This window comes from Mus musculus, chromosome X (assembly GCF_000001635.26).
Source record: "Mus musculus strain C57BL/6J chromosome X, GRCm38.p6 C57BL/6J".
Lineage (NCBI taxonomy): Eukaryota > Metazoa > Chordata > Mammalia > Rodentia > Muridae > Mus > Mus musculus.
Window position 1 is genome coordinate 168,650,981 of NC_000086.7, and position 24,255 is coordinate 168,675,235.

The 24,255-nt window shown below is 43.3% G+C and overlaps 1 protein-coding gene across 11 annotated transcripts; it reads right to left on the reverse strand.

Annotated features, from left to right (window-relative positions):
• Positions 1 to 286: 286 nt before the first annotated feature.
• On the reverse strand, positions 287 to 23,374 carry Msl3 (MSL complex subunit 3). Of its 11 annotated transcripts, none has more exons than NM_001370794.1 (14): positions 22,748 to 22,892; positions 21,283 to 21,365; positions 20,815 to 20,910; positions 20,163 to 20,263; positions 19,240 to 19,328; positions 18,510 to 18,635; positions 17,651 to 17,811; positions 15,963 to 16,121; positions 13,063 to 13,325; positions 11,451 to 11,560; positions 7,635 to 7,734; positions 5,983 to 6,067; positions 5,702 to 5,755; positions 287 to 3,988 (listed from the first exon to the last, which is right to left on the reverse strand). In NM_001370794.1, exons 1-13 carry the CDS (start codon positions 22,847 to 22,849, stop codon positions 5,719 to 5,721), a joined length of 1,512 nt encoding a protein of 503 aa, NP_001357723.1. In that variant the 5' UTR covers positions 22,850 to 22,892; the 3' UTR covers positions 287 to 3,988; positions 5,702 to 5,718. The 11 variants fall into 11 exon arrangements, with proteins under 11 accessions (NP_001357723.1, NP_001357726.1, NP_001357725.1 ...); XM_017318415.2 differs by having other exon boundaries at positions 3,221 to 3,988; positions 19,240 to 19,331; positions 22,748 to 23,374; NM_001370797.1 differs by lacking the exon at positions 21,283 to 21,365.
• Positions 23,375 to 24,255: the final 881 nt, after the last annotated feature.

The following is a 24,255-nucleotide window of genomic DNA, read 5'->3' on the forward strand; positions in this document are numbered from 1 at the left end:
TGTGGCCTATTTAGTTTAATAAGGGCCATCTGTGTGACAACTGAATTGGCGCTACCCACTGCAGAGCAGTGTAGTCATCAGTGGGTACTCAACTGATTTGCCCCTCCCTGGATCTACCAGGAGCAAATATTTCAGCACTGAAAACAGTGAGGAGGATACTGCAGGTGCACAAGCATTAAGCCAGCACCACATAAGTCAAATGGAGAGGAATCCTAATTACTACTCACCCAACCTCCATCTCCTCATCCCCACCAATTCCTGTAACAAAATACCCGACAAAAAGAGCTTAAGGGAGGAAACATTTATTTTGGCTTACAGTTTGAAGAGAAGCATTCCATATGGTAGGGGAAGTCACGGCAGCAAGACTGACAGTTAGGAAGCAAAGAGAGACGAATTTTGATTTTCCGCTCACTTTGTCCTTTTCATTCAGTTTAAGACCCCAAGTCCTAAAATAGTGTCATCCACATTTAGGGTGGGTCTTCCCTCTTCAGTTAAACTTCATAGAGACATATCCAAAGGCATGTTTCCAGGGTGATTCTGATTCCACCCAAGTTAATAATCAAAATCAAGCATCTCTAGTCTACCCCAGCCAACCTGACACCCAAACACACCACTACACCATAGCATTCCACCTCTGGCCCCCAAATTCTCATTTTCATCTCACAATTCAAAATACATTTAGTCCCTCTCTAAAACTCTCCATAGTCTTTAGCAGTCCCAGCAGTGTTAAGCAGTTCAATGTCTTCTCTGAGACTCAAGGCAATCTCTTATTTGTGAACATCTATAAAATCAAAAACAACTAACAATGTCTCAATAAACAATGGCAAAGAAGAAAAACTCCCATTCCCAACAGGAAGAGTGGGAATTACAGCAAGCAAGGGTGTGTCCAAAGAAAGACCGACACCCAGCAGGGCAAACATCAGATCCTGCAGCTCTATGGCCCGCATCTGGAGCTCATGATGGACTCCTATGGATTTCCAAGGGCTTGGGTAGTCCCAGATCTCCAGCGCTGCCATTTGCAGCAACTTCTCTCTGGGGCTGACACGGCTCCATGCATGGGGCTTTCCTCAGGCGATGACCCACAGTTCTGGTACCTTCAACATCCTGGGATCCATACTGCAACTTAGACTTCACTTTAACATGTTCACATAGTAGCCTCTCAGGGCTAGTTTACAGAGACTCCAACCAAGCGACACATTGCCTGGTCTCAGTGCTTTCTGGAACTCTAGTGCAAGTCTCCATGACTCCTCCACACCTACATCTTTCACACCTGTACCATGGGAGTGATACTACAAAGTTCTGCTGTGACCTGGGTCCCTTAGCCTACAAGTATATTGGCCTGTGTGCCAACCATGGGGAAAGGTTTTCCTAGGTAACTGCTTTCAAGAAGCAGAAAACACCATCAGCACTTTACGATTTCTCCTTTCAAATGAATTCATATTTTGACAAAATAGGGGGTTTTTGGGGGTGAGGTCTTATCTTTAAGGAACCTTCACTAATATCTAATACAGAGCACAAGGTTTCTCTTTAATGTTGCTAATGTCTTTTAACAAGTACTGCTGCTTTCTCTGGATCTGCCTTGCCTACACCTTTAAATCCATCCCTTCCCCCGCCAAACTGACACATCTGTCTTCTTTTGTCTCATTTGTGCTATTTCTCACTGGAGACCTGGATGACAGCAGTAGTCAGTAAACATTACACAGCCTGAACGCTAAGCTTTCTTCAGATTTCTTCCACCAAGGGAATGAGTCCACTGCTTTAGAATCTAGCCTCACTCCAGTTCCTAGGACATGGCACTAATGGCATGGCCTGATACCAGATTTTTTTGCCAGGTTATCACACAAATGGCCTGTAGCTCAATTTTCAATACTCTTTTTCTCTCCAAACCCCTGTGAGCCAGATCTCCACTATCCACGTTTGTCTTGGCATTCTAGTTTTCCAAAACACCACCAGAATAGCCTACTAAACTCTATTTATAGCACTCTAAGGCTTCTCTAGCTCAAAGTTCCAAACTCTCAGCTATAAACCAGTTCCAAATGCCTATGTCCCACATGGTCAGGCTTAGCCACAACAGCCCCACTTCTCAACACCAATGTTCCATTATGAGCCACTTTTGTGGTTGCTGTGAGAAAATACCTGAGAAAAGGGTTTATTTTGCCTCCCAGTTTGATGGTCCAGTCCCTCATGGCAGAGAAGCATGGCAGCAGGAACATGAACCCATTGGTAATGTTGTCAGGAAGCAGAGAAAGGTGAATTCTGAGATACTACTTAATTTCTTCTTTTCACTGGGTCTGAGATCCCAGTCCACGGAATGGTGATGGCCATAGTCAAGACGGGTCTTTCCTCTTCAGTTCAAACTTTTCTGAAACAGTATCATAGACACACCCAGAAGTGTGTTTCCACAGTGATTCTCAATCCATTACATTGACAATTAAAATTAAAAATCACACCTACCAAGAACGTGAAGGCCGTTCCAATCAGTTCCCACCAACCTGAATCTGTGTAAGCAACTAAACAAATGCAGAAGGGAAGATGCCTTCTTTAGCTGATCTGGAGGTAGTGAATCTTAGTAGTCAGTGATGCACAAGGCACTTTAATGGGACCATTTGAGTCAAAAGTCCTTGAGGCTCCTGTTGTTCATGACCAGTGGCCTTCGGAAATTAAAGTCAACTGAGCTAAACAGTAAGAGAAGTGCTTTATCTAATGCTTTCATGGCTTCGGTATCCTTTCCAGGCCTTTAGAGCTCTCTAAACCATAGAGGAGAGAGAGAGAGAGACAGCGAGAGAAAGAAATAGAGAAAGAGAGAGAGAGAGAGAGAGAGAGAGAGAGGGAGAAATAGAGAGGAGGATTAAAAGGATGACTACAGATCACATCAGCTGGCCAACTTGGGGAAGGGTAGATCTGCATTTGACCTATCAGGACCCACAGACCAGCCACAAGTTGGCACAGAGTCACGGTGACTTCTCATAACTACTAATAGTCACGATGCACAGAGAGGCCAAACCAAAAAGGGAAGGACAAAAACGTACAAGGGGCAAACAAATGGAAACAAAAGTTGGGAGTGAAGAGGTTACCCGACTAGTTGCCCTGCAGTAAAAAGAACCAGGAAAGGCCAGAGCAAAACTCCTCTTGCTTCTTTCAAACAAAACTGGCAAAGCTTTATTTAGATCACCCAAAATAACATTTCATAGAAAAGGAACTATAACATTACATAGCAGAGTATGGCTGTAAAATCTCAAACAAGACAGGCAATGCTTTATTTAGAGCAACAAAAATAATGTTTCTGAGAAAGGGAACTGCTACAAGCAATGCATAGCTGTAAGTTCTCTTTTGCCACCCATATCAATTCCCTCAGAAATACTTTGAGAGTGCTTTGCGGCTTCCAAGCACTGACTAAGATCTGTTGAACAGAAAACAGTTTTCAAAACCATTTTTGTTTAACATTAACAAGTAATCAAACAGTATGGTCCTTGCTAACAACCACCTGCGCTGTCTACCAGAATAATGTTTAACCTAAGTATACGTTCATGGACATATCCCTATGAAGACAGCTATGGCTGTTTTTAGCCTGCTAGCACACACAGCTTGTGTAGCAGTGTTACTTTGGAATATGTTCAGGCACCCAGGAAGTAATCAGTACATTTTTTTTAAAAAAATGATGAATTAATTAATTAAATCGACTCCCTCCCCATAGGCAAGGACCACCATGGTGAGCTCAGAAAATAATTCTTAACAGAAATAATAGAATGTGACGAACTCAAAAAAAAAACCAGAGCCTGTTTCTGTCAGAGTACCCCCAGGATAGGTCTAGCATCTCATTAACACTTCACCTGGGACCTAAAGTATAAAGCCACATAGTGCAGTTGTTTTTACAGAACCATCAAAAGTTTAATAAATTGCCCTGGGGTTCTTGGTGCTGTAGTGTGCCTCACAGGCAGCGACATAAGCCGACTCCGGGAAGAAGTCATCATGGTATTCTGCTAAAAACCTATAGAAAGAATAATTAAAAAGGCACCAATGAGCATCATATTAAGAACTGAACACCCTGAAGCTAAATATTAGCTGTCAGCCAATGAACTGTGAAAACATTTCAACACTTTTTGTACTAGAAAGAAAACATGATTCTATTGATTACTTCCACAACACTCATTAAAGCGGCTTCTGTCGATCACTATTCATGTGAATCTCTTCATCATCAGGGTTGCAGAACTGATTATATGCATGCATTTGTGAAAAATAACCTCAATAAATCCTTTCCTGTTTTCCAAACTATAAAAACAATACATGACAAACTCAATGCCACTTAAAAAATTCACAAGGCTAATTATACAGACTAAGTTACACCAAACCTGAACAAAATAACCAATACCAATCTTTGCATACTAAGAGGTTAATTACAAGTCTGGGTGAGAGTATCACCTGTCGAAAGACCAGTATGTCTGAAAATGGCTGTTATAATGTGATGAGTCGCTAAAGATCCTGCAATATGCTGATGAAGGGACTTCAGGCCAGAGGCAGGCAGAGTAGCTTATGCCTGTGGTTCAAGCATTTGGGAAGCTGAGGTGGGAAGACCACTATTTATGGCTATCTGGAACTATGTTATGATACTCTAACCCCTCCCCCCCCAAAAAAAAGCCAAAACAACAAAACAAAGCAAACAGATCCACAAGAAAGAAAGCAAAATAAAGTCCAAGAGGACTTGGACTAGGAGAAGCATGCTGTAAAATCTACCATGAATCACCCTGCTACCTCCAACCTGTCCAAATCTCTTAAATTGTCACATCTCTCTAAATAAGAAACCACGTCAAAAATCACTTGACAGCTAAGTACTTTTTTTTTTTCTGTTTGTACTTTCTTAAAGGTCACTGTTGTGTTCCTTGATTCTAATTGCTACCAATGTCTACTTTTTTATATAAAAAGGATATTTTTATTTACTCTGAGTTTTATTTATAAAACCTATGTTATTTCCTACAGTCCTAACTTCTGCTTTGTATAAGGAATACTTCAAAGTCTGGAGGCTTCCCTACATTAACCTGCAGTCTCTTCACACATGCTTAGTGCTATTTGCTTTTAGTACACAAACAGTTAGGTTAAACACAATTGTGAGTTTGTCTGAAAGGGGCACATGGGAGGGAAGAGAATATTTATAAAACCAGTTTTCAGTGACATACTGAAAGTATAGTTATATTCAAGGACATGTCATTCAAAATTCTGATGGAAAAACACCTTTTCAAACTTTAAGACTGATTATTTCTGGGTAGAGTACTCTACTCTCGCGACTCCTAGATCAGTCAGAATGGGGCCCAGTAGAAAGAAAACGGCTCCCTTTCAGGTCAAGTAGCTAGGCAGACCTGAGTGGGGCAAGGTGAAGACCAGCCTTGAAGGATAAGGTAAGGATGTAATTAACAGACATCTGGATAGCAGAGAAGGACTAAGTGACCAATGGCATGAAGATGGGCATCATGAGTCAAATATTCTATTACACAAAAAAATGACTAGCTATATCAAGGGAAGAATTCAACACCTTTCTCTGAATTCAAAAATGCCAGCACATACTCAGACTTGTTGATTATCATTCTAGGCTAATATTTAAGTTAATTTATGTACACACGTCATAAGAGGCCAATGTTTACAGTTCTCCTGATAAATGTAAAATTAATGTCAGTGTATTTCTATGTCAGAAAATTCATTTTCTGCTTACAGGATTATCCAGCTGGATTATTGGAGTGACACCTCAGTATTCTTGACCCAGAAACTGGAGAAATGAAGGATAAAATAGACATAAAACCAACAAGCAAACCAAAAAAAAAAAAAAAAAAAGAATGAAAAAGAAATCCCTTTATATCATATCTTACTCTATTCAGTCAGAACATATGGAAAATACCACCTTCCACTTCCACTTCCACCTTCCACCTTCCACTTAAGCCTCAGAAAGTCACAAGTTTGCCTGTGGCGGTAGGTGTGACAAGGTAATAAAAATACCTCAGAAAGAGATCAAAGTGCTTCAGTAAAGCCTTCAGATTCTTCTCAGAGAAGGACATCTTCCCAAGGATTTCTGGAAGTTTCACTGGATTAAAAACAAAAGCGTTTTCAATCAGCAGGATGCCACATTGGGCAGGACTCATTGTGGGACCACCTGGATTACTCTTCCTACTTTGGGGACTCAAATTAGCATCTACTCTAGGAAACAATCAGTTACCGAACAAACATAGAGTGTTAAGTCTATGAAACTAAAGTACATCCAGTGCATTTTCTTTAAAGAGGAAACCAGGTTTCCAAATTAGTTACACACTTGCAAGATGTCCATAAACTAGCAACTGGTTTAAAAAAAAAAAAAAGAGCCAAGCAATATAAGGCTGCTATAACTGAGGGCACCATGAGGCCCCATTTCCCTTTGACCATCCATGGATATGAATGAATGGTTGCTAGGAGAGAGAGACATTTCTTCAATGGTGAAACCACTGGTAAATTGCCCTTGTTTCCTTTCTTAACCATGGACCTATCAGCAACTCTAATAACACACACACACACACACACACACACACACACACACCACATGGAAACAGAAAGATGAATAGTTGGACAAGAGGTAAGGGGGGGTGACTATTCTATGATCACCATGCATTCTACAAACACATGAAAATATCAGTGTGTGATGGTTTGTATATTCCCAGCCCAGGGAGTGGCACTATTAGAAGGTATGGTCCTGTTGGAGTAGATGTGTCACTGTGGGTTGTTGGCTTTAAGACCCTCATCCTAGCTTCCTGGAAGCCAGTATTCTGCTAGCAGTCTTCATATGAAGATGTAGGATTCTCAGTTCCTCCTACACCGTGCCTGACTGGATGCTGCCATGTTCCTGCCTTGGTGATAATGGACTGAAAGCTGCTAACAGGAATGGAACCAGCCCAGGAGAAAGCAGTTGTTGCAGTCAACAAAGATGAAAAAGGAGTTGAAGATCTGATGATGATGTTGACATCAGACATAGAGATGCAGAATGTGGGGTTTCCCCAGCTGGTTTCCTGTCTTGCTTTGGGGATTACAGTTAAGATACTGGATGAATCTCAGAAGAGACTTGAACTTTAGACTTTTAACATTGTGGCAACTGCTATAGACTGTGGAGACTTTTGAAGTGGGATAAAATGTATTTTGCATTATGCTGTGTTTAGGTATGCCCCACCCCCATAGACTCATGTGTTTGAAAAGCCTAAGGGGGCCAGGAAGTGGAATGTGGTGGTTTGTATACGCTTGGCCCAGGAAGTGACACTATTAGAAGGTGTGGCCCTGTTTGAGTAAGTGCTTCTCTGTGGGTGTGGGCTTTAAGACCCTCATCCTAGCTGCCTGGAAGCCAGTATTCTGCTAGCAGCCTTCAGATGAAGATGTAGAACTTGGTTCTGCCTGGACCATGCCTGCCTGGACACTGCCTTGCTCCCACCTTGATGATAATGGATTGAATTTCTGAAACTGTAAGCCAGCCCCAATTAAATGTTGTCCTTATAAGGGTTGCCTTGGTCATAGTGACCGTTAACAGCAATAAAACCCTAACTAATACACAGTGAAAGCTACTATTATATGTAATTAATACATGCTAATAAGAAAATCAAAACTGGAAAAACATGAAGAATAGAGATTCTTACCAAATAACCGGAGCAAATGCTGTGCACCATAAATGTACGAAGGGGGAGGTGGCTGGTCTCCTGGCGGATAATTGTCAGGCACAAGTTTCCAAGACAGGACCTAGAAAAAAAATCACTTAAAGGCTTCCTTTATTCCAAATGGAGGCTCTCCTAGATAGACTTCTAAATCTCTGACAGTAAATAATATGGAAAAGATGAAACAATATTGCTACATAGTGAGCACAAGCCTCTAAAAATAAATGTGAGGGTCAGAACGACTTAAAATTAGATTAATGAGATACTGGATTTTAAAATTTTCGACAGTGCTCATCTTCTGGGGATACATTCCATCTTGGTGGGCAAGGCATGCTGGCAGGATTGGGAGACTGGCTGCTCACACTACATCAAGTCAGGAAGCTGAAAGTGGGCAGGAAATCTGGCCAGTCTATAAAAACTAAAGGCTCAGTTCCGGTGACGCACTTCCTCCAGCAAGCTCCACCTTCTAAAGGTCCCACAATCTTCCCTAACAGTACCACCAGCTAGGGACCTAGTGTTCAAAAAGGCTTCACATTCACACTATCACAGCACTGAGCCCTCCTCCCTCAAACAGGAAATATTACCAAGAATATATCAATTCCTGCTCTTTGAGTCATTTTGGAAACTAAGTTGAATCATATCAGAGTTAGTTTCTCTACCTTTACTCAGATTTTCAGACTGCTAGATGGACTGGGAATTTTGAAAAAATTGAGAGCTATCTTTCAGAACTCTGTGGTGAGTTTCTCTAGAAATACCTTAGTCCATCAGCAAGCCAAAGCCTAGTCCATTTTTGTTATGTCTCAGCTCTATTACCACAGAAGAACTTATGTTGCAGGAAATCCTCTATGAGAAAAAGCAGAAGGGTGCCCAACCACAAAATATCACAAATGCTGGCACCGTCAACCCGAATAAAATAAACTAGAAGTTCACAAGTGCTCTGGGATGCCAAGAAGAAGGCCCCAGCCTCCTTCAAGCTTCTGTAGCCTTCATGTAGATTTCCTATCTCATCCGTGGCAGCCAGTTCTAACTTCTTCATACCAACTTAGCATCGAACCCTTGCCACCCACACAGGAAGCTTAGAATTGCTTCTGGATCGAATGTTGCTCAGAGGGACGAGATGGGCATTTGTAATTAGTACAGAGATTCTCCATGAGAACCAAAGTGCATCTTAGCCAGCCATGTGATCATCCAGACCCTTCCCAAATTCAATCCGCAATTGGTATTCGAAGAAAGGGGCATGAGTGCTTTGGATAAATAGCCCTAGTTAAAACCCATCGTGGAAGAGGTTCTGAAACGTCCTTAAAGTCACTATAGATTCCTGAGTCCCAAAAGCCTGCTGAATTTCACTGTTTACCACAAAGCATTCTGCTCTACCATTAACCACTAGATGGCAGTACTGATCTGAGTGGAAGTGGTCTTTGCCTGACTGTTCAGAAGCCCAGAAAGAAAGAAAGAAAGAAAGAAAGAAAGAAAGAAAGAAAGAAAGAAAGAAAGAAAGGAAGGAAGGAAGGAAGGAAGGAAGAAAGAAAGAAAGAAAGAAAGAAAGAAAGAAAGAAAGAAAGAAAGAAAGAAAGAAAGAAAGAAAGAAAAAGAAAGAAAGAAAGGAAGGAAGAAAGAAAGAGAGAAATACCATTTCCCATAAATACAAAGCCTGTAGTGGCAAAGCATTCAAGTAAATGGGCTTAACGGCTAGCCTAATGCTGGCATGCTTTCAAAGGGATGGCTATTAGGGTTACTCTTCCTGGAGGAGAATCAGATGTTTAAAAAAAAGAAATAGCTTCAGATCCTGCGAAGCCATCATTTTCCACAAGGGGGATTATGGTTATCAGTCACAAGGCTGCTGTGTGTTTGGTCTGTAATGCTCCTGAGATACCCAGTGCTCCCTTCGTGCAACACTAATTAACTTCCCTCTAACTTAGTCCATCGAACAAGACTTTCTGCTGACTCTGTCCCAATTTAGTTCTTAATAAACTTGCTTGGCATAACAAATAGACTGTGAAAGAAAACTTGATCCTAAACTTTCTTTTCTCTGTATTATGCTCTCTTCATCTTCTGATCTCCTGCTCCTCTCTCTTAGGACCCCATCACTACAGAACAACCTGCTGGTTTAGGTCACCTATAAATAATTTATTAAAGCTAAAAGAATATTTTTAGCTCATGCATATCATATAGTATTTATATTTCAGTGTTCACAATAATGGTATATTGAAACACAGTACACATCCCATTTATATATTGTTTGAAGCTGCTTTATAGTTGATTCATCTTAATTGACATCACATGGCCCACAGAACCTAAAATGTGGCTCTTAAGAATAAAAGTTTTCATTAAACTCTAAAAAGTCATCAGGGAAATGCAAATCAAAACAACCCTGAGATTCCACCTCACACCAGTCAGAATGGCTAAGATCAAAAACTCAGGTGACAGCAGATGCTGGCGAGGATGTGGAGAAAGAGGAACACTCCTCCATTGTTGGTGAGATTGCAAGCTTGTACAACCACTCTGGAAATCAGTATGGCGGTTCCTCAGAAAAATGGACATGGTACTACCGGAGGATCCCGCAATACCTCTCCTGTGCATATATCCAGAAGATGTTCCAACCGGTATGAAGGACACATGCTCTACTATGTTCATAGCAACCTTATTTATAATAGCCAGAAGCTGGAAAGAACCCAGATGCCCCTCAACAGAGGAATGGATACAAAAAATGTGGTACATTTACACAATTGAGTACTACTCAGTTATTAAAAAGAATGAATTTATGAAATTCCTAGGCAAATGGTTGGACCTGGAGGGCATTATCCTGATTGAGGTAACCCAATTACAAAAGAACTCAAATGATATGTACTCACTGATAAGTGAATATTAGCCCAGAAACTTAGAATACCCAAGATATAAGTTACAATTTGCAAAACACATGAAACTGAAGAAGAACAAAGACCAAAGTGTGGACACTTTGCCCCTTCTTAGAATTGGGAACAAAACACCCATGGAAGGAGTTACAAAGACAACGTTTGGAGCTGAGACAAAAGGATGGACCATCTAGAGACTGCCATATCTAGGGATCCATCCCATAATCAGCCTCCAAACACTGACACCATTGCATACACTAGCAAGATTTTGCTGAAAGGACCCTGATATAGCTGTCTCTCGTGAGACTAGGCCGGGGCCTAGCAAACACAGAAGTGGATGCTCACAGTCAGCTATAGGATGTAACACAGGGTCCCCAATAGAGGAGCTAGAGAAAGTACCCAAGGAGCTAAAGGGATCTGCAACCCTATAGGTGGAACAACATTATGAACTAACCAGTACCCCAGAGCTCTGGACTCTAGCTGCATATGTATCAAAAGATGGCCTAGTCAGCCATCACTGGAAAGAGAGGCCCATTGGACACGCAAACTTTATATGCCCCAGTACAGGGGAACGCCAGGGCCAAAAAGTGGGAGTGGGTGGGTAGGGGAGTGGGGAGGAGGGTATGGGGGACTTTTGGGATAGCATTGGAAATGTAAATGAGGAAAATACCTAATTAAAAAAGGAATAAAAGTTTTAATACATTATACAAAATGCAAATACAACTATTTTAATAACTGTATGATCTTTAGGGTAAAAAGTCATTATAATTGTAGAACAGAAGTTCTGGTAGTTTTCTCAGATTTGAAAACAGGAACACAATAGCAAGCTTAAACCTTACTATCTTTTGCTGCTGTTTCTTGTAAAGTAACATGATACCTCGAGAACTTAGAATTTTAAGCAAGCACAAAGGGTAAAAGAACCCTTGGAGTCAAACATCAAGCACCCTACCTCATTGATTTCATTGGGTCTTCTCCCTTCGAAGCCAGCAAATACAGCACTCCCATCCTTACTTGGAGTCAGAGGAATGGGGGAAGATGATCTGCTGTGCACAGGTGTCTCTGACAAAGAGAGAGGTGCAATCATTTACCCATAAAGCTACAGAGAGACCGAACCAGAGACACGCTCAGAACCCTGATAAACACCAGACCACAAATCCAAATCAATGCTCCAAAGCTACCTCCTGTTAACAATATGACCTTCATCTTCTAAAAGGTAGCACCCGGAAGGTTATTTTTAGCCTGGTACTGATATATGTTACAAAAGTCAACCTTGAGAAGGTTATGCTAAGCTGAAAGGGATCCAACACAGAGCTACATAGTATGATTCCGTTGCTACATAACATGCAGACTAGGCAAACCAGAGAAAAGAAACAAGATCCATGGGCTCGAAAAGGGTGGGGGTGGGGGTGGGGGGGGTGACTGCTAGTGGGTAGGTGCTTTTTGTGGGGAGGGATTAACCATGTTTTGAAACAGATGTTTATCTGCTAATATATTAAAAACCATTGGATTGGATCATTTAAATAGGAAAACTGTATGGTGTGTGGATTACAGCTCAACAAATTAAAAAGTAGGGCCACTAAATTAGTCACTTTAAAACGGTTAACTTGGACTGGGTAGACAGCTCAGAGGTTAAGACCACTGTGTGCTCTTCAATTGCAGCACCCACATACAGATCACAACTTTCTGTAATTACAGTTCCAGGGGATCTGACACCCTCTTGTCTTCTGAGGGCACTAGGCACTGCCTTGGCGTCTATGAAGGCAAAGCATCTATACACATAAAAATAAAATTACATCTTAAAACTGATTAACTGTACATGTGATTTTTACCTAAATAACTAATGCCAAGAAAACATACCAGGGGCTAGAGTGGGAGTCATGGAGATAGTTCATGTTTTAGAATTGGTTTTTAAGTGTTTTATTTCCTAATGAAACCTTCCCAGTTTTCATTCCATCAACTCATCAATTGTGTACATACATGCTACATTATTCCATTAATATAAAATATCCCAAACTGGTAGCTTCTAAGGGAGGTGGGGAAGGGCAGGTAAAGGTAGGACAGATTCCTTTCATTCTGTGATGAAAATATATGAACTGATAGTGGAGGCAGATGCACAGTTCTAACTATCCTAAAAATTACTTTGAATGGGGAGTTTCACAGCATACTCTGTTGAACCCAGCATCTCATTTGAACACTTTATTCAAACAGAAGTCTTCAAGGTAAGTTTTAAAAACAGGCATGGAACTGTAGCAATCACACTTCATCTTGAATATGTATAGAAAACACGGGATTCCAATAAGTCCACTAGCTCACAAAAGTAGCAAAGAGGGAGGTTAACAAATCAACTGAAACAGAGTCTTGCCTCGCTAGTTCTCACTGAGCCACCCAAACCATTTGCTTTTCCATCTTTCTGTGGCTCTTTTCCTCTTCTTCAAAGAAGTAGCTCTATAGCAACCTGGGTGAGATCTGGAGAATAACACACACTTTATACATACTCAGGGAGGCTAACAATAAAGAAAAAAGTGGCTTTCCCTGGCCTGGCGCTCATAGGGCAAACTCACTCTTTTCCAAGTGCAGAAACAGCTTCGGCATGCTGGCAGATGTGTCCTGTTGCCGGCGCTTCGGCTGAGGGGAGGAGCTGCTCTCAGACAGCCTGTCACAATTGGTGCTGTGCCTTGTGGACCGCCTGAGAGACTGCAGTGCTTCTGGCTCGGCTTTGCGCCTCTTGGGGGTGGCTGGTTCACCAGTAGGTGGCTGACTCTCTGTAGACTGTGGTGTGGATGGATTCAACAAAGGCGGGCTAGGAGACAGCTCTTCCTGGCTCCTGGGAAAGAAGGAGAGTGTCACTAGCAGCCTCTACAGATCTGAGGGCTTCTACAAGGCCTCCCAAAGGCAGGTTCACCAATCAACTTGGGAGGGAGGAGGTGAGACATACATTTTTTCTTAAGCAGTTCCTAAATAAATGAGGTCCCCATAACTCTGCAAGACGTGCTGTTATTAGAGACGGAAACATCTTCTCCTCCATGCGTCAGAACAAGGGCTCTGAGGGGAGAGGCAGAATTTGGCCCCAGCCCAGAAAGCAGTTGCCAATGTTTGGTGACAACAGTGCCAGCCTGGTGAGGGCCTGTCACAACTGAGGGCAGATATGCTGTTCCCTAATGGATAGAGACCAGACATACTGCTAAGTGTCCTATGTCACACAGGACAGGACCCAGGACAGAGAAACTGCTCTACTGAATAAGATGACCACACGATGTCTTCAAAATGTAAAAATTGCCAGGACTTGAGGATAGCACAAGTATGTCTAAGTCTATGCCAGACTCTGGGAATCATCAAGTGTGAAGCAAGCCATTCGTGGGGACTTCAACACAGGTCCTTGTGTGAGTTTTGCTGACCTCTTGCCTGGGGCAAAAGTGACATGTAGAAGGGAGGAAATAGAGAAACTGCCAAAGAGATGTTAGAGAGACAGAGCACCATAAAAAAGAGAGGAAGAAGAAAGGCAGCTAGCTAATGTAGGGCCCAGAAAGTTATTTGTGACAAAGGAGGTAGAGCCTAGCAAAAGAGCAGTAGAGAAGAGCAGGTGCCGGTTTAACACCGAAAGATGTTACTATTAATGCTGGAAAACTTGGTCATCTGGACAGGACAGCACTACTGCCATCTTGGAATGGGAGCAGCTGTGATGACCACATGAGCTCTTCATAACCACTAACATGGCCTTGTGAAAAGTGGCAGGGCTCCTCAGACACACAAGAGCCACCCCCTTATGAGCATACTTAAAGGTTCAATGCCAGAGAGAGGAAGGCTCTTCTGCAGTGGTGTGGCTACCGGTAGCCTATGTTCCCCTAACTAGCCCCAGGTAACCCATTCCCTCACCAAGCTAGACTTGATGCACACCACTCAGGAAGAGAAGAGAGAGGACAAGGCAGAGTGCCTTAGGAAAATTAGGGGGAAAGACGTTAGGGAAGGATGGATCCACCCTTGCAACCCCGACCAGAACAGAGAACAAAGCATGCATAGACACAGGAGCAAGCAAAGCAGTAATAAAAGAGAAGTAGGGAACTAACCCGACACTGAGAGCCAAAGGCTGCTGCCCCCTTGTGAATGACGTCATGAATTCCTAGCCACCAGGGAGACAGCCATTGATTCTATACTATGTATGTGGAGACAAGAGAGTCAGAAGAAGCTGACCCAGATCACATAGCATCAAGCAAAGGATATCAGGTGCACTTCCACTTTCTTTTTATATATATATATTTTTTATTATTTTCTTTATATACATTTCAAATGCTATCCCGAAAGTTCCCTATACCCTCCCTCCACCCTACTCCCCTACCCACCCACTCCCGCTTCTTGGCCCTGGCATTCCCCTGTACTGGGGCATATAGAGTTTGCAAAACCAATGGGCCTCTCTTTCCACTGATGGCCGACTAGGCCATCTTCTGATACATATGCAGCTAGAGACTCGAGCTCTGAGGGTACTGGTTAGTTCATATTGTTGTTCCACCTATAGGGTTGCATACCCCTTCAGCAACTTGGGTACTTTCTCTAGCTCCTCCATTGGGGGGCCCTGTGTTCCATCCTATAGATGACTGTGAGCATCCACTTCTATATTTGCCAGGCACTGGCATAGCCTCATACGAGACAGCTATAACAGGGTCCCTTCTGCAAAATCTTTCTGGCATTGTGCAATAGTGTCTGGGTTTGGTGGCTGATTATAGGATGGATCCCCGGGTGGGGTAGTCTCTGGATAGTTCATCCTTTCCTCTTAGCTCCAAACTTTGTCTCTGTAACTCCTTTCATGGGTATTTTGTTCTCTATTCTAAGGAGGAATGAAGTATCCACCCATTGGTCTTCCCTCTTCTTGATTTTCTTGTGTTTTGCAAATTGTATCTTGGGTGTTCTATGTTTCTGGGCTAATATCCCCTTATCAGTGAGTGCATATCTAATGACTTCTTTTGTGATTGGGTTGCCTCACTAAGGGTGATATCCATACTTCCACTTTCTATCCTTCTGGTTCATGTTGCCTTGTAACTACTGTCTTCTGAAAGACGGTACAGCTGCTCAGAATCCACTGATAATGCTGTTTACTTGGGAATCTTATGTCCACCCACCCTTCTCTTGCTATGTAGTCCTGGCTAGCCTAGAACTCCCTCTAGAGAGCTCCTGTCCTCAAAATCATAGCAGCCTTCCTTCTTCAGCTCCTTGGATGCTAGGATGATACCAGCCATCATGCTTGGCTAAACTGGAATGCTTACTTACAACCATGAGAATGTGAATGATGATCTACCTAACAGGGGGAGCAGGTCGTCGGGGGAGACACCAGTAAGGACACCCTACAGTGTTTCCCTTCCTTTAGACATTCAGGCCACTGTAACAGCAGATCAGATACTTCCACAAAGAGTGAGTCAGGTCAGTGCTGACACTTGAGGGTTAAGATGCACGTTCATGTTGTCTAACTCACCTATTAGTTGTCGTGGTACTTTCCTTAATAGGAAGAAAAAATTTTGACGATGTCACCCTTTTATATTGGGTTTGTTCATATGGGTAGAGCAACACTAATGGGAGCGTATAATCAAAGGTTATTCGTAATCCATCCACCATTTCCTTACAAAGGTCAACACTAGGAAGATTGAGAGAGAAAAGATTAGAGACCAAGTAAAGTCATAGATATTTTCCAAACTTCATGAGAAAGGTATACATCTTAAACAGAGCAGATTTATCTTTATTTTTATTTTTTTTGTTTTATTTTATTTTATTTTGAGACAGGGTCTCATTATGTAGCCCTGGATGGTGTACAACTCACTCTGCCGACTAGGGTAATGGCAAATTCACAGAGATCCATCTGCCTCTACCTCCTTGAGTTCTGGGATTAAAGGTGGGTGCTATCCAGCTGAGGGCAGACTTTTAAAACCGATAATCACTTACATACAAAAAGAACAAGCAAACATATCAATGATAATAATAAAGAAATAGGGGAATATAGACCATAATATAAACTGCAGGCATTATGCTATTAACTTAAATGTATCCATATAACACAAATGAACAGGTTCAATAGAACCTGAGACATCCCAGCAGCCAGGGCTGCGGGCTTCTGTTCCAACTGCAATACTCTACCTCCCTGACACTGGTCCTGTAAAATCATGAGGGGTAGCAGGGTTCTGACGAGAACAAAGTGTTGTTTCGGGGTGGAGAGGAGGTAGATCAATGGGTAAAAGTGATTGCTGTACAAGTCTGGCAATCTGAATTAGGATCCCCAAAATCCACTTAAAAGTTAGATATAGGGCTGGAGAGATGGCTCAGCATTTAAGAGCACTCACTGCTCTTCCTGAGGTCCTGAGTTCAATTCCCAGGAACCACACGGTGGCTCATAACCACCTGTAATGGGATCTGATGCCCTCTTCTGGTGTGTCTGAAGACAGCGACAGTGTACTCTCACATAAAATAAATATTTTTTTAAAAGCTAGATATAGTAGTGCACTAATCTTTAATCCCAGAGTTCCTGTGGGGAGACAAGATACCAACATGGGCAAATCTCTAGAAACTCAGAGGCTAGCCAGGATGGTGAACCTAGCAATGAAAAACACGACAGGGACTGTTTCAAACAAGGTGGAAGGTGAGAACTTATAGCAGAGGTTGACCTTTGACCTTCAAATATGTGCCATGGCACACATGTACTCACATGGATACATTGATTAATTTCTTAAAAGACCAGTCAGAAGCCACCTTTGATCCAGTTCTCATTGCCTATTCTGTTTCCTCAAGTAGATAGGTCTCCTATGTGGTATCCCTGAAAATGGTGGTCTTGGCAGCAGGGTAATGCACAATCAAGCTAGGTCTCGTGTAGAATGATCAAACACTTCAGCAAAGGCCCAATAGTTTCCTATTAGACTGATAACCGACCCAATAATCCACAAATCAGCTTTGAGTTAAGATGAGTTCAACAGAACTGAGCAGAGAAAAGGACCCCTGGTTCTAAACTGGGACATAGAAAGGAAAATCTTGCGGGTACAGGCAAATGGAAGAGCACTTGCTTAGCATGCATAAGGGCTGAATTCGATCCACAGTAGCACCAAAAAAGCTACCAATAATAACACATAACCAAAACCCAAAGACAGACTTCAAAGATGAAGCACTCCAGTTACTCACTTCTTTTCAGCTGGGACGTAGTGCACATTCATGTGCGTGTGCATCATGGCATGATGGTGACGAGGCCTCTCATTGGCCGAAAAGGCTGCATTAATAGCAAAATGTTTCACATAGGATTCCAAAATTGTTATGATGTTGGTCTGGCATGGAAGTTTCACTAACTGTTAAGAAAAATAGAAACATCTGATCTACTCATATCCTATTATAATCAGACACATATTAGAAGAAAGAATCGCTATAACTTTACCAGTTTAACTCTGTCAATGTTGCTCAAGAAGTTTTTAATAAGTATGTCTTGAAGATCTTTGATAACCTTCCCTTCCACAGATCATACTCTCACACTATAGTCTTATTGTTTTGAATACAAAGAAGTAATAATCCTCAGTCTTAGTGTTCTATTAAAAAAAAGAAAGCTTCTCAAAGCATATGCAAGAGAAGTGCACCTAACCCACTAATTCCATCCTAATCTATTTATCCTTTCAACTTTCTGAGACCAGCTGTCCCGGAATTCTCTATGTAAAGCAGGCGGGCCTTGAACTCACTGGGCCTCAGCCTCCCAAGTGCTGGAATTAAAGTGATCACATGAGCTATCAACCTGGCTTAAATCGTAACTGTAGTTGAAATCCAGGTATCAGGATTCGGGAAAACTCACTAAAGGGCTCAAATGGACATCATATGGTATATAAGTCTTAAGTTCCTGCTTAAGTTAAGTTAAGCAAGAAGCCAGGACTACTGTAAAGCACCTTACAGTATGGAAAGGAAACTACCATCCATCCCTCCACCCTGTCCGGTGTTTGACACATTGACCATGAAAGCAGGCAAGAAGCAGCATCCTGGACAATCCATTCTTCTTGCATACCCGTTTCCTCCTGTTGATATAGTAACAGTCATCCTCTAGCTGCTTCTTGAGAACATCGGGGATATCTATAGTGATTGTTCTTTCATCCATTTCCTTTCTTGAACGCAGCGACAATACCTTTTTTTTCTGCAATATCACAATTCCATTTTGAATTATTGAGAACAGTGAGAGAAGCTATGAAATAAGAATCTGCTACGCAACCAAGCTAGTTTATTCACAACAGTCACATCATGCCACATGCCCGCTACTAAAAAACAAAAGCAGTGATATTCTGCCACATAACAAAGTGTCTTTCCACAGCATTAACTACATTGAAGATTCACTTCTGTTCCTTCTTCACTTATGATTACCATTGGGGTTTCTGTTCAATTGGGGGGCAGGCAGAAGCCAATCTCTGTTATGTACCATTAAAAATTAGTCATTATGAAGTATAGTTCACAATCGTACTTAAAAAAATACATAGCTTGTGGAAACACTCTGTGGGTATAAAGAGTCAACTATATTCATACAAGGACCATAAACAGATGTCTTTTCTTGAAATGGCACAGGAAAACTTGCAACATTGGTCTGAAAAGTATACTTTTGAAAAGAATTGCTAACCTGAAAATTTTGCCACTACTATAGATCTATATCTATATCTATATCTATATCTATATCTATATAATTGTGCGAGTATGTGTGTGTCTGTATATCAAAGACAAAGTTTCTACAGTAAAAACATTTTTTGTACCGCTTTAGCCTTTACTTTAATACGACGCTGACGGTGTTCTTTTATCCCTCCATTCTTTTCTCCACAGCTCTCATGACAGGTGCTGCTTACTGCTACATAAAACAAAAATATCAGGCAAACTCATATTATACACTTGGACAATCCTTACAGTTACAAAATTTTTAGGTGGCACATGCACTTGATTAAGAAGAATGGTCTGTAGTTCTGCATCCATTTTAAATCCTAAACACAAATACTGTACCTTTCGGAACAGAAACTTAGTTTGATAATTATAACTCCAAATTCAATGGATACAAAAATCACACAAGCTAATGATCTGAAAGTGTTTCACCAGCTAGGATCCTATGGTTCACTGTTGGGTTCATCAGTGGTGGCAAGGCCCTGGAGGTCTCAAGAAGAAAATGATCCAAGAGGAAGGATCTGTGAAGCTTTGCTAGCAGAGATGACGGCGGTTACTGGGAAGGCTCTGCTACAGTCTGATACCCATGCCGACTGATCACAGGGACTGCAGTGTGAACTGCCTAAACCAAACGGAGTGCATATCACGAATCTGCCCCTTCACTTAGGATGGAGTTACACCTAGACCGATGAACATCACCTAGCTTACTGAATTATCATAGCTGGCTGCGTTCAATGTCCCCAGAGCACTTAGAGGAGCTGACAATTGGGGAAACTCATGGAAACAAAGCTAACCTTGTGGGAGTACTCATAGCACATGTATTTTATTGCAGAGTATACTGAAAGTGGAAGAAGAAACTTTCATACCATCCTAAAGTCAATAAAAGTCTTAAATGAGAGCCTCTGGACGGGATGAGTTTGTTTCCCTGTCTAGAATTGCAATGACTCTTTCTCTCAGTCCTAAGATACGGGAGGATGACATGAAGATGGAGTCAATGGAGGAAAAGGAAAGTCAAAACACTCACAGTTTTCGTCATTTTTAGATTTTTCTTTAACTGGCACGCTTTTTAAGACAGAGTCGACACCAGGCAACCTACAGCGCCTCTTCTTTTTTCCTGTACCTCTCCTGAAAATGACAAACAAATCAAAATAAAACTTCAAACAGGGACTTGGCATCCACAGAGGACATAATAAGCAATAATTCTTAAATACGTAGAAGATTAAACTTTAAAAACATAATGGTGTCACCGGGTGGTGGTGGCACCTTTAATCCCAGCACTCGGGAAGCAGAGGCAGGTGGATTTCTGAATTTGAGGCCAGCCTGGTCTACAAAGTGAGTTCCAGGACAGCCAGAGATACACAGAGAAACCCTGTCTCGAAAACAAAACAAAACAAAGCAAAAAACAAAACAAAACAAAAAAAACAAACAAACAAAACAAAAACAAAAACAAAAAAACAAACCATAATGGTGATTCCCCACTACCAAGTGGAAAACAGTTATTCTGAAAATGTCTGTGATTCTTTAGAGTACTTTAGAAATGCTTCGTTTATTTTAAATATGTAAGATTGCTGAAATCTGTCATATTACTTTTATATCATTAAAAAAAAAAATCCAAACCAGGAAAAAAAAAAGCCACACTAAATATAGCACTTCCATTAAAGTTTTTGTATACTTACAGGCGAGCTATTGCTTTTTTGGCCAATTTGCGCTGTAATCTCCGGTTTTCATCTGTATCGTGTAGCACATGTTCTTCAGCTGCCCATCTATCCCAACTGGTTGAAAAAGAAGAGGATGTAAACGTCAGTATTTTGAAACAAATGAAACGGATGCTAAAAAGCATCATGAAGAAGTGCCCCAGACTTGCTGACATTTTAGAAAGCTATAAAAAAAAACTTCAAAACCACCAAGAGGTTACCAATAAAGCACAAAGGGAACTCAGCTACAGCAACCAAGATTTCTAGAGATTACTCATAGATCATCCAAACATAACAGACTTTAAAGTAATCATGCCTCAGACCAGGCAAGCTTTCCAAACAAAGCAGAAGCAGGAAATTAAACTTTTCTACAAGTGTTTCTAAAACTTAAAGTTACAAAATTATCTTGCTACAAAGGCGATTAAGTCTAACTGTAACAAGTTCACTGACCTTCTGTTCCAACCATTAAAATGTATCAGATATTCTGGAATCTTTCTGCCCTTTTCGTCTTTCCCGATAATAACATCGATGATCTGAAACCAGGAAATACTACTCACGCGTGGCACAGCAAACCGAAAATTACTATAAGTTTGGTAAAAAGAACTAGATCACAGTCCCTTCTTAAAGAAATAAGAAAGTACTCATCCCTCCCCCCTTTAGATCGAGAGCTGGGTCGTAACATTCTTCAACATTTTTTTTCCTCTTCTGCCCGAGTGGTTGCCTCAAAATAGGAAACATCCGTCCAACCAACCCAGGATTGGTCTCTTGAGTTTGAGACCGGGTGAAACTTCTGAAGTCATTGGTCGGTAGATTTGTCATTAGCGAAGGGCCCAGACTAGAGAGAACAGCCCTGAGACCTCTGGGAGTTGTAGTCACCTGGGCCTTGCCTTGTCCAGTGTCTTGCCTAGCTAGCCAGAGACTTCCACAACCCTTCCCCTCCCCTTAATAGCCATGCATTCCCTAAGGTGATAGCTGGTACAAATGAAACGTATATCCTTCCATCTCCTAGCGATAGAGCAAGCTGGAGGGATAGCAATAGGAGGTAAACAGAGTTAAGGGTTTCAGGAAGAACCAAAGATACATAATCCAGCACAGACCTTGGGGTGTTCCACTGGACAGCACTGCTGAAACATGGCTAAAAACACACCTGGTGCTGCTCCGAGTTGTCTCTGCCACCAAGGACTTCACCTTGGTGGCTGGAAACACCGATGCTCGCCCCGACCCCCAGCGCGCTGAATTTTTACCTTCTTTGGGCTCTGGAGCACTTAGGTGCCCAGTCCTCCACTTAAAAACTGACAACCGCAAGATATAGCTCAGCCTGGGCTGACCAAGCTGGATACAGGCGAGATGCGATTCTTTCCTAGCTCTGTTCGCCTCCCACCAATCCTTTAGAAAGCAACAGAGCAACCTTGAGCCCCTCCCTTCCCCCCCAGCAGGACTACAATCCTAAATTTGACCAGGGTTCGGGACTGACAGCTGGGAATAATTGAGGACCAGGTTGAAGATGTGGGTGGGGAAACTGGTCAAGGTGTCCTCTACTGAGCCCATGTGGCGAGAAGCCGCGTGGGACAAGGACAGATTCGTTACAAAAGCAGAGGCCTCAGGCGACAGTCCTCCTACACCGGTCGCCGGGATTGGCGCCCAGCGCTCAAACCGCCACCCTGGCCTAGCAACCGCGCGTAAGCGACGCGACACGGCCGGAAGCGGAAGCATCACGGGTCCTTTCTAGTTAGGGAAGTCGCGCGCCCAGCACGTCTCGCCAGCGTCCCCTGTAGTCCCGGGCCGCTCCACGCAGGCCAAGGCGCGCCCTGGTGGCTGTCCAGGACTCCAGGCCACTTGTCCTCCGCTGGCCCCTTTGCCTCCCATCCCTCGAACCCAGTCCCGCATCTCCTCCCTGTTCCCCCCGCGGCGGCACCTTGGCATCGTACAGCACTCGCGCCTTGGTAGGGTCAGGCTCGAAGCACAGCACTTTCTCCCCAGAGTGGAATTGAAATTTCATGCCCTCGCTCGCGCTCATTTGCTCATCGTGGCGGAGGGCGAGGCTCCGGGGCGGGCAGAGTGCGCGCGGTGGGGGAGGACGGCCGGGGAGGCGGCGCTCCGCCACCGGGGGGGCCCGGGAGTGGTGGAGGCTACGACCGCCCCGCCCTCGGCCCCTCCTCCGGCCACCCCGCGCCACTGCGAGGACCTTGGCAGTGGCGATGGAAGCGCGCGGCCCCGCCAGGGCTTGTCCCCGCCCGTCCCCTCTGGGGCTCAGAGAGGGGTGCGGACGGGGAGCAAGATCCCTCGACCGAGGTCTTCCAGCAGACCGTTCCCTCTGGTCCCCATGGGTTAGGATTCCCGCGGTTTCCAGGCTGCGCCCACGTGTGTGCCGAGCTGTCACCCCGGGCGTGCGCTCTCTGGCCGGAGTGTGGGGATCTCTTAGGGAGAGGATTGCTCTAGGGTAGTCACCAGGCGCCGAGGAGGCTGGATGGCGTCTGCCCCCAGGAGCTGCCTGGCCGCGCGCGCGCGCGTCAGCCCCCTCGGCGGAGCTGCGCGCAGATGAGTGTGGCCACGCGAGAAGGACGCGGTGTTGGAGCTGGCCGGAGAAGGGCAGTGGCCTTGAGCGAGGGGAGGAGACATTCCGGGCAGTTAATAGAACACTGGGTCATCCTTCCGAGAGGACCAGCAGGTAGGGCCTGGAGGCCCCAGTGAGCAGCGGACAGCAAAGCTTATGGGTCCTGAAAGGGTCGTTAACACCTTACGTGTCAGCTTGCAGCACTCCTGAATTGCTCCCCCATGGTCTATCTTTAGTGGCTCAAAACCTCCTGAAGAGTGGAAGCACCATTGAGACTGCTGTTAACAGAGTGCCTGCAAAGATCGGGCGTTCATAAATACTCCCTGAATGACCGACCAGAAGACAGGAGACTTGAAGGGCAGAGCTTCAGTGACAGAGAGGGCAGTGCTGGCCTGTTTCTTCTTGAGTGCAAAGCCACTAGGCAGTGTGATTACTAGATCAAGACCTGGCTGGAAAGTTGAGCAGATGGGCTGGGAGGTTTTTAGTGAACTGTCAGATTTCCCACAGCCACTCACTCTGTTCTTGCTTCCAGAAATTTGCGTCTCCCCACCCCCACCTCCCTTCACCTGGTACAAGGTCCAAATCTCTCACACCTCCACTTGGGCACTTCCAAGAGAAAGGTCCCGCAGGAGCCTAGAGGAACCAACCATGTATCTGTCCAGTATTCCCTCCCAGAACTCGACTTACCCTTTTATTACCATTTTCTTGCTCTGCTGGAGAATGGGTTGTTCATTTGCAAGATGGCCCCACTAAGAGGGTAAACTGCTTGAACCTGGGGGTTGGGGGTGTCTAATCCAGTGTGTCATTGTATACTCACAGCACACAATAAATATTTAATGGATGAATGATCACAGATTTATGAAATCAAA